The following is a 12,194-nucleotide window of genomic DNA, read 5'->3' as shown; positions in this document are numbered from 1 at the left end:
CATGTTTATTAGTAGCATTAGATTATGTGGAGCATCTGCCATACATGTGAATGAGTTTCTATGGAAACTATAACGTATTAGGGCGGGTGTTTTGATATAAATGTGCGATTTGCAGTTGTTAATACTGTCAAAGCTGCTGTTATAGAAAATGATCAGATTTGAGAATCCAATTGTGCTATGATATAATGATTAACAGGCTAGGAATGTTAGCATAGATATATCTGACAATTAAACCAACTAAGATAATGAAGATCTTTCATTTCAAAGTATTTAAACGTATGGCATCTTATCTGAATAATATCTCTTTACTGTCTGATAGGTGTCTGATGATGATCCGCCCATAGAGGTATTCATCCCTACTGAACCTTTTCTGAATGTCTCAATGGAACAGCGCAAAGTTGGTGTAGTGACATATCGCTCTGCTCAACAGTTTACAGTAAGTCTTACGTAAACCTTCATAATTTCTTTAAATAATGAGTATTTCTGTTGAATGCTCGAGTTAATATTTTCCCCGAAATATAAGTCAATACAAGTTTCTTTTCTGCACATTTTTTTTACAGAATGACCTGAACATTGTGCTGATGTCCAAAGTCATTCGTGTTGAAACTGTCGGGCATGAGATCAAGAACTTGTCCAATCGACTTGTTATCAATTTTCCAGTGAACAGCAGTGAAATAATACCCGTAAGTGTTAGTCTGTATATATTTTTCAGATCATAGTTTTGTCATTCTTAGGATCCTGCAAATTCAGAGCATAACAGGTTGAAATGCACTTTCACATGTTATTCACGTAATCACATTCACGTGAAAAACTCTGAAAGGGTTCTTTTATCATTTTTTTTATTATGTCCTTGTGGTTATTTTCATAGGGAAACCATAAACTTTCATGCCAGTTCTATGATGAATCAGGTATGTAGGATTTTGTCAAGTGCTGTAAAGTGTTATTTGTTATTGGTGTTCCTCAGTCAAGACAGAGTGCCGTCAATTTTCTTTTCCACATTTACAAGTGAAGTAGAAAGCAATCTGAATTAATAGTACAGGATTGTCAGGGTGACTCCCAGCAGCTCAGGAACATCACAGAAACACAATGTTTGTAGATATTATGTTAAACCTAACCAGAGATTCTTATTTGGTCCCGAATAGAGCACAAGTGGGATGACATGGGGTCTTTCACCAACCTGAGTCACTTTAACAGCAGCAACACTGTAACCTGCTCATACGATCATATGACCCCCTTCGCTGTACTTCTGGTAAGAACTGAATTAGTATCAGCAATCAACTGAGTAAACTAGTTATACTGTAGTTTTGCTAATAAATCTGTATTCTCTGTCTGTTTGTGTTTGTCTCTGGATCTCTCTCGCTCTCTCTTGTGCTCTCTCTCTCTCTCTCTCTCTCTCTCTCTCTCTCTCTCTCTCTTTCTCTCTCTCTATCTATCTCTCTTTATCTGTCTCTCTCAGGTTTACGTGGCACAACCTGATCAGCAGCAGCAGAAAAATCTGCCCTGTATTAGTTACCCAGGTTGTAGTCTTTTGTTATTCTTCTCAGCATGCACCATATTTATTTATTTGTTTGTTTTCTTTCTATCTTTATCCTACAGTGTTAACCACTGAACTGTGGTTTATTTATTTATTTATTTCCTCTCTTTATGCAGCTAATAGGACAGAGAACTATTTTTTCTACAACAGCACAGAACTGATATTTACAGAGAGCCGTAATACATCATTCTGCAACTGGGGAGACTCCCAGTGTTATGTAGAGTGCACTTATTTCAATCTCACCACAAACATAATGGGTGCGAACATCATAATGGACCTGGTACAAAATGATACAATCACAGGTCAAAACAGCACACAGCTGGTCTTCAACACGGGTAAGTCACAATTCCAATTTCCTGAATAAGTTTGCAATTTCATACTTTTGATGAAAGAGTTCAATTATATAATAATTGTTAATAAGATTCACTGTGTTTTCTGTGTTGCTGGGTTGTTTTGTTTTTTTTGTTTAAAAATTAAATTTAGGTGATACAAATACCACATGTAATGTCACAAAGTGTGAATCAGATGAAATGAATGCATTCATCACCAACATGCACTTAATAAGACTAAAACAAGTACAACATATGTGTAATAAATCATTTGCTTCAGATACATACATCAGGTAAGAAAACGGTCAAATTCAGATACACTGCTCAGATCAGTATTTATCCATAAATTTAAACTGAAAGAATGTTGATGTCTGTGCAACACAGGGCAGAGAAAGAGTACATCGATCAGCACATCAGCTTAGAGTTTGACGGGCCAAACAAAACCTATGAGCACGAGGACTTTAATATGACTGTAGTTAAGATGGATAAGATGAACACCACGGATCACGGGCGTGTAAAGATCTCTGCTCCAAAGGTAACACTCAGCTATAGCTGATTCTAAAATAAATAAGAAATTAAACACAACAGAGTATGCAGTTATAGGAAAATATTATTCTTTCATTCATTTATGGTTCAATTTAATGTTATGTAATGTCTAAGACACAAGTTATTTCCTGTTATCATTTACATTATAACAGCTTTAAATAGTATTTCCATCAGCAGCCATTATTTATTCTGTCTCCTTAAATTAATAAGACCAACAACAACAACAACAACAACAACAACAACAAACACAGCTGGTGATGTTACTAAGAAACTTGGAACTTCAAAGTTCTCTGTCCAGAAGACAGAAAACTTATTAACTGTCAAAAAGCTCTGACACTGGAGGCTGCTTCAGTAAATGTTAAATAAATACCTACTTACAGAAATCTTCACCATAGCAACAATTATACACTTTGTTTGTAACTTAACACCATGTTTATTAGTAGCATTAGATTATGTGGAGCATCTGCCATACATGTGAATGAGTTTCTATGGAAACTATAACGTATTAGGGCGGGTGTTTTGATATAAATGTGCGATTTGCAGTTGTTAATACTGTCAAAGCTGCTGTTATAGAAAATGATCAGATTTGAGAATCCAATTGTGCTATGATATAATGATTAACAGGCTAGGAATGTTAGCATAGATATATCTGACAATTAAACCAACTAAGATAATGAAGATCTTTCATTTCAAAGTATTTAAACGTATGGCATCTTATGTGAATAATATCTCTTTACTGTCTGATAGGTGTCTGATGATGATCTGCCCATAGAGGTATTCATCCCTACTGAACCTTTTCTGAATGTCTCAGTGGAGCAGCGCAAAGTTGGTGTAGTGACATATCGCTCTGCTCAACAGTTTACAGTAAGTCTTACGTAAACCTTCATAATTTCTTTAAATAATGAGTATTTCTGTTGAATGCTCGAGTTAATATTTTTCCCCCAAATATAAGTCAATACAAGTTTCTTTTCTGCACATTTTTTTTACAGAATGACCTGAACATTGTGCTGATGTCCAAAGTCATTCGTGTTGAAACTGTCGGGCATGAGATCAAGAACTTGTCCAATCGACTTGTTATCAAATTTCCAGTGAACAGCAGTGAAATAATACCCGTAAGTGTTAGTCTGTATATATTTTTCAGTTCACAGTTTTGTCATTCTTAGGATCCTGCAAATTCAGAGCATAACAGGTTGAAATGCACTTTCACATGTTATTCACGTAATCACATTCACGTGAAAAACTCTGAAAGGGTTCTTTTATTATTTTTTTTTATTGTGTCCTTGTGGTTATTTTCATAGGGAAACCATAAACTTTCATGCCAGTTCTATGATGAATCAGGTATGTAGGATTTTGTCAAGTGCTGTAAAGTGTTATTTGTTATTTGTTATTGGTGTTCCTCAGTCAAGACAAAGTGCCTTCAATTTTCTTTTCCACATTTACAAGTGAAGTAGAAAGCAATCTGAATTAATAGTACAGGATTGTCAGGGTGACTCACAGCAGCTCAGGAACATCACAGAAACACAATGTTTGCAGATATTATGTTAAACCTAACCAGAGATTCTTATTTGGTCCCGAATAGAGCACAATTGGGATGACATGGGGTCTTTCACCAACCTGAGTCACTTTAACAGCAGCAACACTGTAACCTGCTCATACGATCATATGACCCCCTTCGCTGTACTTCTGGTAAGAACTGAATTAGTATCAGAAATCAAGTGCGTAAGCTGGTTATACTGTAGTTTTGCTAATAAATCTGTATTCTCTGTCTGCGTGTTTGTCTGTTTGTGTCTGTGGATTTCTCTCTCTCTTTTCTTCTCTCTCCCTTTCTCTTTTCTTCTCTCTCTCTCTCATGTTTACGTGGCACAAACTGATCAAAAGCAGCAGGAAAACCAATCCTGTATGGGTTACAAAGGTTGTAGTCCTTTCTTATTTTTTTCTCAGCACTCACCATATATATTTGTTTGTTTGTTTCATCCTACAGTTATAACAAGTGAACAATCGCTTACTGGTTTCTGTATTTCTTCTCTTTATGCAGCTAGGTGGACAAAGATTTCTTTGTACAAGAGCACAGAATTGGAAATTTCAGAGAACCTTACTAAATTACTCTGCAACTGGGGAGACTCCCAGTGTTATGTAGAGTGCACTTATTTCAATCTCACCACAAACATAACGAGTGCGAACATCATAATGGACCTGGTACAAAATGATACAATCACAGGTCAAAACAAGACACAGCTGGTCTTCAACACGGGTAAGTCACAATTCCAATTTCCTGAATAAGTTTGCAATTTCTTACTTTTGATGAAACAGTTCAATTACATAATAATTGTTAATAAGATTCATTGTGTTTTCTGTGTTGTTGTTTTTTTTTTTATTGTTATTATCATCATCTTTAGGTGGGCAAAACATCACATGTAATGTCACAAAGTGTGTATTGGGTGAAATCAGTGCATTGATAATCCAATCAGTCAGCTCTGCTGACTTGAAAGACTTAACAAGACTAACACAAATCAAAAAGATGTGTAATGAATTGTTTACTTCTGATAGAAATTTAAAACATACATACATCAGGTGAGCACTCTGTAACATTTGAATACTCTGCTCTGGTCAGTATGTGTCCATAAACTTATAGACTGAAAAATATGTTAATGTCTGTGCAACACAGTGCAGAGAAAATTTACATCCACTCCCTCATCAACTTACCATTTAATGGAACGAAGAAAAATTATGTCCTAGAGGAATTTAACATGACTGTAGTTAAGATGGATATGATGAACACCACAGGTGACGGGCTTGCACAGATCTCTGCTCCAAAGGTAACACTCACTTCACATGTATTAATAAGTTAGGAATAAAACATTTGAAGGTGTGTTGCTATAGGATAGTACTTTATTCTTCTTATACCACAACAATTTGTATTTTTTATATATTAAATATCACCATGCCATGCAATTGAACTGTTTATAGTTATATATTAGGGTTGTGAATGTCTCCTTACAGAAAGCTTCACCATATCAATGATTAATATGTTTTCCTTTTGTCAAATCCAAGTCTGTTTAATAGCAGGTTTAGACAATGTAGCTTGTCTGCCTCTGATTTAGCTGTTACGATAGAAAGACGAACATATTAGAACGAGTGCATTAATATGAACCTGTGATCTGAAATACAGCCAGCAGTATTGTCAGAGCTGCTGTTATAGAAAATGAATTCTAAACCTTCTGACCACTCAGAACTGGGAATGATTAGTAATGAAAATATCTCATGATAATGAAGACCTTTCTTTACCAAGTGTTTATGCGAATTTGATGGAAATAATATCTGTCTTTACTGTCTGATAGGTGGCTGATGATGATCTTCCTGTGGATGTTTTTGTCCCTGTTGAACCTTTTCTGAATGTCCCAAAGGAACAGCGCAAAGTTGCTGTAGTGACATATAACTCTGCCGAACAGTTTATGGTAAGTCTTAAGTAAACCTTCACAATCTCTTTAAATGAAGTGTGTGAAATATATATATATATATATATATATATATATATATATATATATATATATATATATATATATATATAAAAAATATTTGATTATATCTTTTCATGTGACAACACTGAAGAAATGACACTTTGCTACAATGTAAAGTAGCGAGTGTACAGCTTGTATAACAGTGTAAATTTGCTGTCCCCTCAAAATAACTCAACACACAGCCATTAATGTCTAAACCGCTGGCAACAAAAGTGAGTACACCCCAAATTGGGCCCAATTAGCCATTTTCCCTCCCCGGTGTCATGTGACTTGTTAGTGTTACAAGGTCTCAGGTGTGAATGCGGAGCAGTTGTGTTAAATTTGGTGTCATCGCTCTCACACTCCCTCATACTGGTCACTGGAAGTTCAACATGGCACCTCATGGCAAAGAACTCTCTGAGGATCTGAAAAAAAGAATTGTTGCTCTACATAAAGATGGCCTAGGCTATAAGAAGATTGCCAAGACCCTGACACTGAGCTGCAGCATGGTGGCCAAGACCATACAGCGGTTTAACAGGACAGGTTCCACTCAGAACAGGCCTCGCCATTGTCGACCAAAGAAGTTGAGTGCACGTGCTCAGCGTCATACGCAGAGGTTGTCTTTGGGAAATAGACGTATGAGTGCTGCTAGCATTGCTGCAGAGGTTGAAGGGATGGGGGGTCAGCCTGTCAGTGCTCAGACCATACGCCGCACACTGCATCCAATTGGTCTGCATGGCTGTCGTCCCAGAAGGAAGCCTCTTCTAATGATGATGCACAAGAAAGCCTGCAAACAGTTTGCTGAAGACAAGCAGACTAAGGACATGGATTACTGGAAACATGTCCTGTGGTCTGATGAGACCAAGATAAACTTATTTGGTTCAGATGGTGTCAAGCGTGTGTGGCGGCAACCAGAGCATGATCCCCTCCCTTCAGAGACTGGGCCGCAGGGCAGAATTCCAGCATGATAACGACCCCAAACACACCTCCAAGACGACCACTGCCTTGCTAGAGAAGCTGAGGGTGAAGGTGATGGACTGGCCAAGCATGTCTCCAGACCTAAACCCAATTGAACATCTGTGGGGCATCCTCAAATGGAAGGTGGAGGAGCACAAGGTCTCTAACATCCACCAGCTCTGTGATGTCGTCATGGAGGAGTGGAAGAGGACTCCAGGGGCAACCTGTGAAGCTCTGGTGAACTCCATGCCCAAGAGGGTTAAGGCAGTGCTGGAAAATAATGGTGGCCACACAAAATATTGACACTTTGGGCCCAATTTGGACATTTTCACTTAGGGGTGTACTCACTTTTGTTGCCAGCGGTTTAGACATTAATGGCTGTGTGTTGAGTTATTTTGAGGGGACAGCAAATTTACACTGTTACACAAGCTGTACACTCACTACTTTACATTGTAGCAAAGTGTCATTTCTTCAGTGTTGTCACATGAAAAGATATAATCAAATATTTACAAAAATGTAAGGGGTGTACTCACTTTTGTGAGATACTGTATACATATATAATCTGTATCCTCTTTTTCCATATATTCACAGAATGACTTGTACCCTATGTTTGAGGCCAGAGTCTTACGCATTGAAACTTTCGGACATGCGCTTAAGAATTTGTCCCCTAAACTTGTCATCGACTTTACAGTGAACAGGAGCGAGATGATACCCGTAAGTGATTGTATATATTTTTCATATCATAGTTTTGGCTATCATTAGGATCTTGACCAGGCTTATGGCACTGGAACTTCACATGAGCATAATGAGATTCTTTACATGTATATGTTTCACATGTAGCGCATTTATGTAGTGTTTATATTTTTCACATATGAAAATTTTGCAAACGATTCATTTACTTTCACGTGTTATTTTTACACGATTCGATTATTTTCATGTTATGTTTTCACGTGTCGTGCATGTGTTCATATTTTCATATTTTTATGTGCTTTTTACATGCGGGGATCACGGTGGATTAGTGATTGGCGTGTTTGCCTCGCATCGGGGGTTCGAATTCTGCCTCCTGAATGCATGAAGTTTGCATTTTCTCCCCGTGTATTGGAGATTTCCTCGGGGTACTCCGGTTTCCTCCCCTATTCCAAAGAGATGGGCTGTCGACTGATTGGCATTTCCAAATTGTCTGAAGTGTGTGAATGTGTGTGATTGTGCCGTGCGATGGGTTGGCACCCCGTCCAGGGTGTCCCCTGCTTTGTTCCTCGAGTTCTCTGGGATAGTCTCCAGGTTCCCTCACGACTCTGTGTAGGATAAGTGGTATGGAAAATAGTAGAATGGATGGATTTTTACAGTACATGCTTCCTTTACTTTCACATGTTACTGGTTCACATATAATGCATTTGGTTACATATTTTCAGATGTGATTTTGTTCACATGATTATTATCACATGTGATCCTTATTGTTCACATGATGTGTGTACTTGAATTCACATGTGCAACTTCAGAGCAGAACTGGTTGAAATGCACTTTCATATTATTCATATAATCACATGTGGAAAAAACTCAGAAAGGGTTATTTGAGCTGTTTGTTAATTCTGCTCTTATGCTTATTTTCAAAGGAAAACCATAAACTGTCATGTCAGTTCTATGATGAAACAGGTATGTAGGGTTTTGTAAAGTGCTAACTTTTTGTTATTGGTGGTGCAATAGCCATGAGAAACAACGACGATGAAAACCTGATCTCATAAACTTGTACAAATGGGGTTAGATTAGAGTGACAAGAACAGAAATGGTTACACTGCCTCTACACTTAATGTTAAATTGTAACTTTTATACAAAGTGAGCTGTGTAAATTGTTGATAATGATGATTGGTTGGTTATGATGAAATAAAGAGTGCTCTATAAGCTCTAAGTTTTATACGCTCGATAATCTCTATAAGAATTATATTTGGTAATGATGCATGCATCAAGTTCAACTAACCGGAGATTCTTATTTGGTCCTAATTAGAGTACAAGTGGGATGACATGGGGTCTTTCACCAACTTGAGTAACAACAACACTGTAACCTGCTCATACGATCATATGACCCCCTTCGCTGTACTTCTGGTAAGAACTGAATTAGTATCAGAAATCAAGTGAGTAAACTAGTTATACTATAGTTTTGCTAATAAATCTGTATTCTCTATTTGTGTGTGTGTGTGTGTGTGTGTGTGTGTGTGTGTGTGTGTGTGTGTGTTATTAGGTTGACATGAACGTGTTGCAAATTAATCCTCAGCAGTGGAAAATCCTGTCCTATGTTAGTTATATAGGTTGTAGTCTTTCATCGTTTTTCTCAACAGTCACCATCTTCCTCTACGTTTTCATGAAGTGGGTATTATAAAAGTGATGATATACCAATGATCCATTTTATCTGGCTAAGAGCAAATATTTTACAAAGTATTTATACATATACATATTCATATTCTAGCAGTTTCCCTAATCAGTTGATTTGCAAGTGATTTCATGCTGTTCTTTTTGTAATGTTATATTGTAACTTGTATAATATAGTAGATCGAAAACCGTAAAATTGGATTAGACAGCTAACATCAAGAGTGTCATATAAGGATGAATTGTGGATCTGAAATACAGAGGATCCCTAGGCGGAGAGGGCCAAGAAAAAAATAGAGGTTTCCATACTGTGTATTTCCACACCTAGGGCATTATTCATGTGGAAGTTGTGGCTCGGTTTCGGCTACTGATCGGAAAGGTTGCCAGTTCAAATCCCAGCACCACTATGACGACACTGTTGGGTCCTTGAGCAAGATTTTTAACCTACAACTGCTCAATTGTAATTTGCTTTGAATAAAAGCATCAGCCAGATAACCAAATGTCAAATATTCAGAGTTAGAAACATTTAGTGAAAAAGAAAATCATATTTACATAAAAGTTCTTTAACCTGTCTGTATGTAAAAAAAAATTGTAGCATACACAAATACAGCACAAACATATTTAATCTGTTTTTACAGGAGACCAGATATAAACAATTCCATCCGTATCCATGTGTCTTTGAGTGTAGCCCTGTTCCTCCTCAACACCAGCTTCTTGTTAATTGAATGGGGAGCCACTTGGTCTCAAGACGCTGTGTGCGTCATAATAGCGGTGATAATACAGTACAGCCTCCTGTCCTGTTTCTCTTGGATGGCCATTGAAGCCATACACCTGTACTTGCTTCTAATCAAAGTGTTCAACACCTACATCAAGCACTACATGGTCAAGCTGTCGCTGTTTGGATGGGGTGAGGAATCCATGTGGTCTACACTGCAAAACACACTGTCATATAAGCCCATTAAGTAATGATTATTTAATTAAAATTACAATACAATTACACTCAAAGACCATTTTATTAGGAACACTTGTTCATTCATGCAATTATCCAAATCAGCCACTCATGTAGCAGCAGTACAATGCAGGCTCACTGAATCTGGATAGTAGAAAGTTGAAAAAATTTTCAACTCTTCAGTTTTGGCTCTCTGTAGATACAGATTCCTGTTTCTGGCGGACAGGATAGAAACATGATGTGGTCTTCTGCTCTTATAGTTTCTCCACGTCAGTGTTCGATGTTGTGCATTCTCAAACACTTTTCTGCTCACCACAGTGGTAAAGAGTGGTTATTTGGCTGAACATACCCTTCTAGTCAGCTCAAACCAGTCTGGACTCTCATTAGCAAAGCGTTTTAACCCAAAAAACTGCTGCTCAATGGATGTTTTTTTGTTTTATCGCACCATTCTGTGTAAACTCTACAGTAGACACTGTTATGTCAGAAAATCCTGGGAGATCAGCAGATTCTGAAATATTCAAATTGGCCCAACAACTAAATCACAGCCAGCATCATTGAGATGACATTTCTTTCCCCATTCTGATGTTTGATGTGAACATTATCTGAAGCTTTTGACTTGTATCTGCTTGATTGTACTGTACTACTACCACATGATTACCTGATTCCATAATTGCATGAATGTTCAGGTATACAGGTGCTCCTATTAAAGTGGTCAGTGAGTCATGAGATTCTGGGGGGGTTTTCCCAGGACTGCCTGCTGTCCTTGTTGGAGGAAGTCTGTGTGCATACGGCAGTAAACCATTTTTTGGCAAAACACAAATTAAATTATCTAACATGACTGAAGCAACGAGTTTGTAAGTAAACACCATAAAAAACAACTTTAGTATAAATTTTGTAGTATAAAGCTAATATTTTTAAACTAGCAAAACATTTATTGACTGAATGGCCAATCAACAGCTGTAGATGGCTGTATTAAAATAAACTTATAATAAATATCTACCTGTGGTGTCTGACCCCAAATAACGTAATAACAATTTATATTACACAGCTGCTGGATTACTGATCCTCACTATCTGTATGGCATGAACATCACCTACTTCTGCTTAACATTCCTGTTCAACACATGCGTTCTGGTGGCAGTGACGCATCAGATCTTTAAAATGCGTATCTTGAACATCAGAGGAAGCGGAAGGATTCCATCTTGTAAGGACATTTGCACTGTCCTGAGCCTGAGCTTGCTGCTGGGAATGACATGGGGTTTGGTATTCTTCACTTCAGGATACACAAACTACCCCATTTTATATCTCTTCTGTATCTGCAACACCCTGCAAGGTACTGATATTTTACTACTGGTAGAACTAAGAAGTGGTCTGTAAACATATTCTTCTACTGAATTCTATTTCTGATATTAATGCAACTCTATGTCTAAAAATCGATTATGTCCTCATTGCATAATATTTCCTGATGCACAAACACAATACACTGAATCTGCACAGGTGTGTTTTACTGTGCGGAACATGTCCCCAATACTTTTTTAAACTGTACTGTGTTTAAAAATATTCTTAATATAAAAGCTCATGGAAGAAACCAATCCAACAATTTCTGAAAAACAGGTCCAGTTTCCTAGAATAAATTCCTCAATGTGTAATAAAATATCTCCTCAATGATAACACTCTCACCTCTAGACTGCTATGAATTAACACAATCCGAATAGGTTTCGTGAGAACCTAGATGTTTGCATAATACATTAAAATGATCCCACTATTTAATCCCACTCTGGTTTACTTTCTATTTCTTTGTTCATGAGCTCTTAGTGAAACAGTAGGTTTCTATGTGGTATGCATCACACAGCCCTGAATTCTCTCTGAAAGTGTGTACTCACACCCATGAGATTAATCTGTCTGGCAAAAAAACATTTTACTGCTTGCAGTAGCAGTTTTGTACCATAGAGGATAAAACTCAAAAAACATTCAGCAGCTTTAAGCTTAGCACTGTATTTCTATTCGAGCAACAAGAGCCAA

At 37.3% G+C, this 12,194-nt stretch overlaps 1 protein-coding gene across 5 annotated transcripts in view; it reads left to right on the top strand.

Moving 5' to 3' along the window:
- The window catches only part of LOC128613689 (uncharacterized), a 30,619-nt gene that overhangs the window by 17,193 nt on the left and 1,232 nt on the right, over nt 1-12,194 (top strand). For 3 of the 5 annotated variants that reach the window (XM_053634723.1, XM_053634720.1, XM_053634725.1), the window contains 24 exons: nt 320-436; nt 561-683; nt 869-908; nt 1,143-1,249; nt 1,457-1,517; nt 1,651-1,869; nt 2,018-2,156; nt 2,248-2,398; nt 3,157-3,273; nt 3,399-3,521; nt 3,708-3,747; nt 3,989-4,095; nt 4,288-4,321; nt 4,445-4,660; nt 4,806-4,980; nt 5,075-5,225; nt 5,748-5,864; nt 7,455-7,577; nt 8,477-8,516; nt 8,866-8,963; nt 9,100-9,224; nt 9,863-10,131; nt 10,922-11,027; nt 11,222-11,505. In XM_053634723.1, the coding sequence (XP_053490698.1) occupies nt 320-436; nt 561-683; nt 869-908; nt 1,143-1,249; nt 1,457-1,517; nt 1,651-1,869; nt 2,018-2,156; nt 2,248-2,398; nt 3,157-3,273; nt 3,399-3,521; nt 3,708-3,747; nt 3,989-4,095; nt 4,288-4,321; nt 4,445-4,660; nt 4,806-4,980; nt 5,075-5,225; nt 5,748-5,864; nt 7,455-7,577; nt 8,477-8,516; nt 8,866-8,963; nt 9,100-9,224; nt 9,863-10,131; nt 10,922-11,027; nt 11,222-11,505 (3,082 nt within the window). Of the gene's footprint in view, nt 1-319; nt 437-560; nt 684-868; nt 909-1,142; nt 1,250-1,456; nt 1,518-1,650; nt 1,870-2,017; nt 2,157-2,247; nt 2,399-3,156; nt 3,274-3,398; nt 3,522-3,707; nt 3,748-3,988; nt 4,096-4,287; nt 4,322-4,444; nt 4,661-4,805; nt 4,981-5,074; nt 5,226-5,747; nt 5,865-7,454; nt 7,578-8,476; nt 8,517-8,865; nt 8,964-9,099; nt 9,225-9,862; nt 10,132-10,859; nt 11,028-11,221; nt 11,506-12,194 lie in introns of those variants that run through there. The other 2 variants (XM_053634722.1, XM_053634724.1) reach the window with 2 other exon arrangements.

Source organism: Ictalurus furcatus, chromosome 10 (assembly GCF_023375685.1).
Source record: "Ictalurus furcatus strain D&B chromosome 10, Billie_1.0, whole genome shotgun sequence".
Classification (NCBI taxonomy): Eukaryota; Metazoa; Chordata; class Actinopteri; order Siluriformes; family Ictaluridae; genus Ictalurus; species Ictalurus furcatus.
The sequence above is the reverse complement of the archived record's forward strand: the minus strand, read 5'-3'. Positions and strand labels throughout refer to the sequence as shown.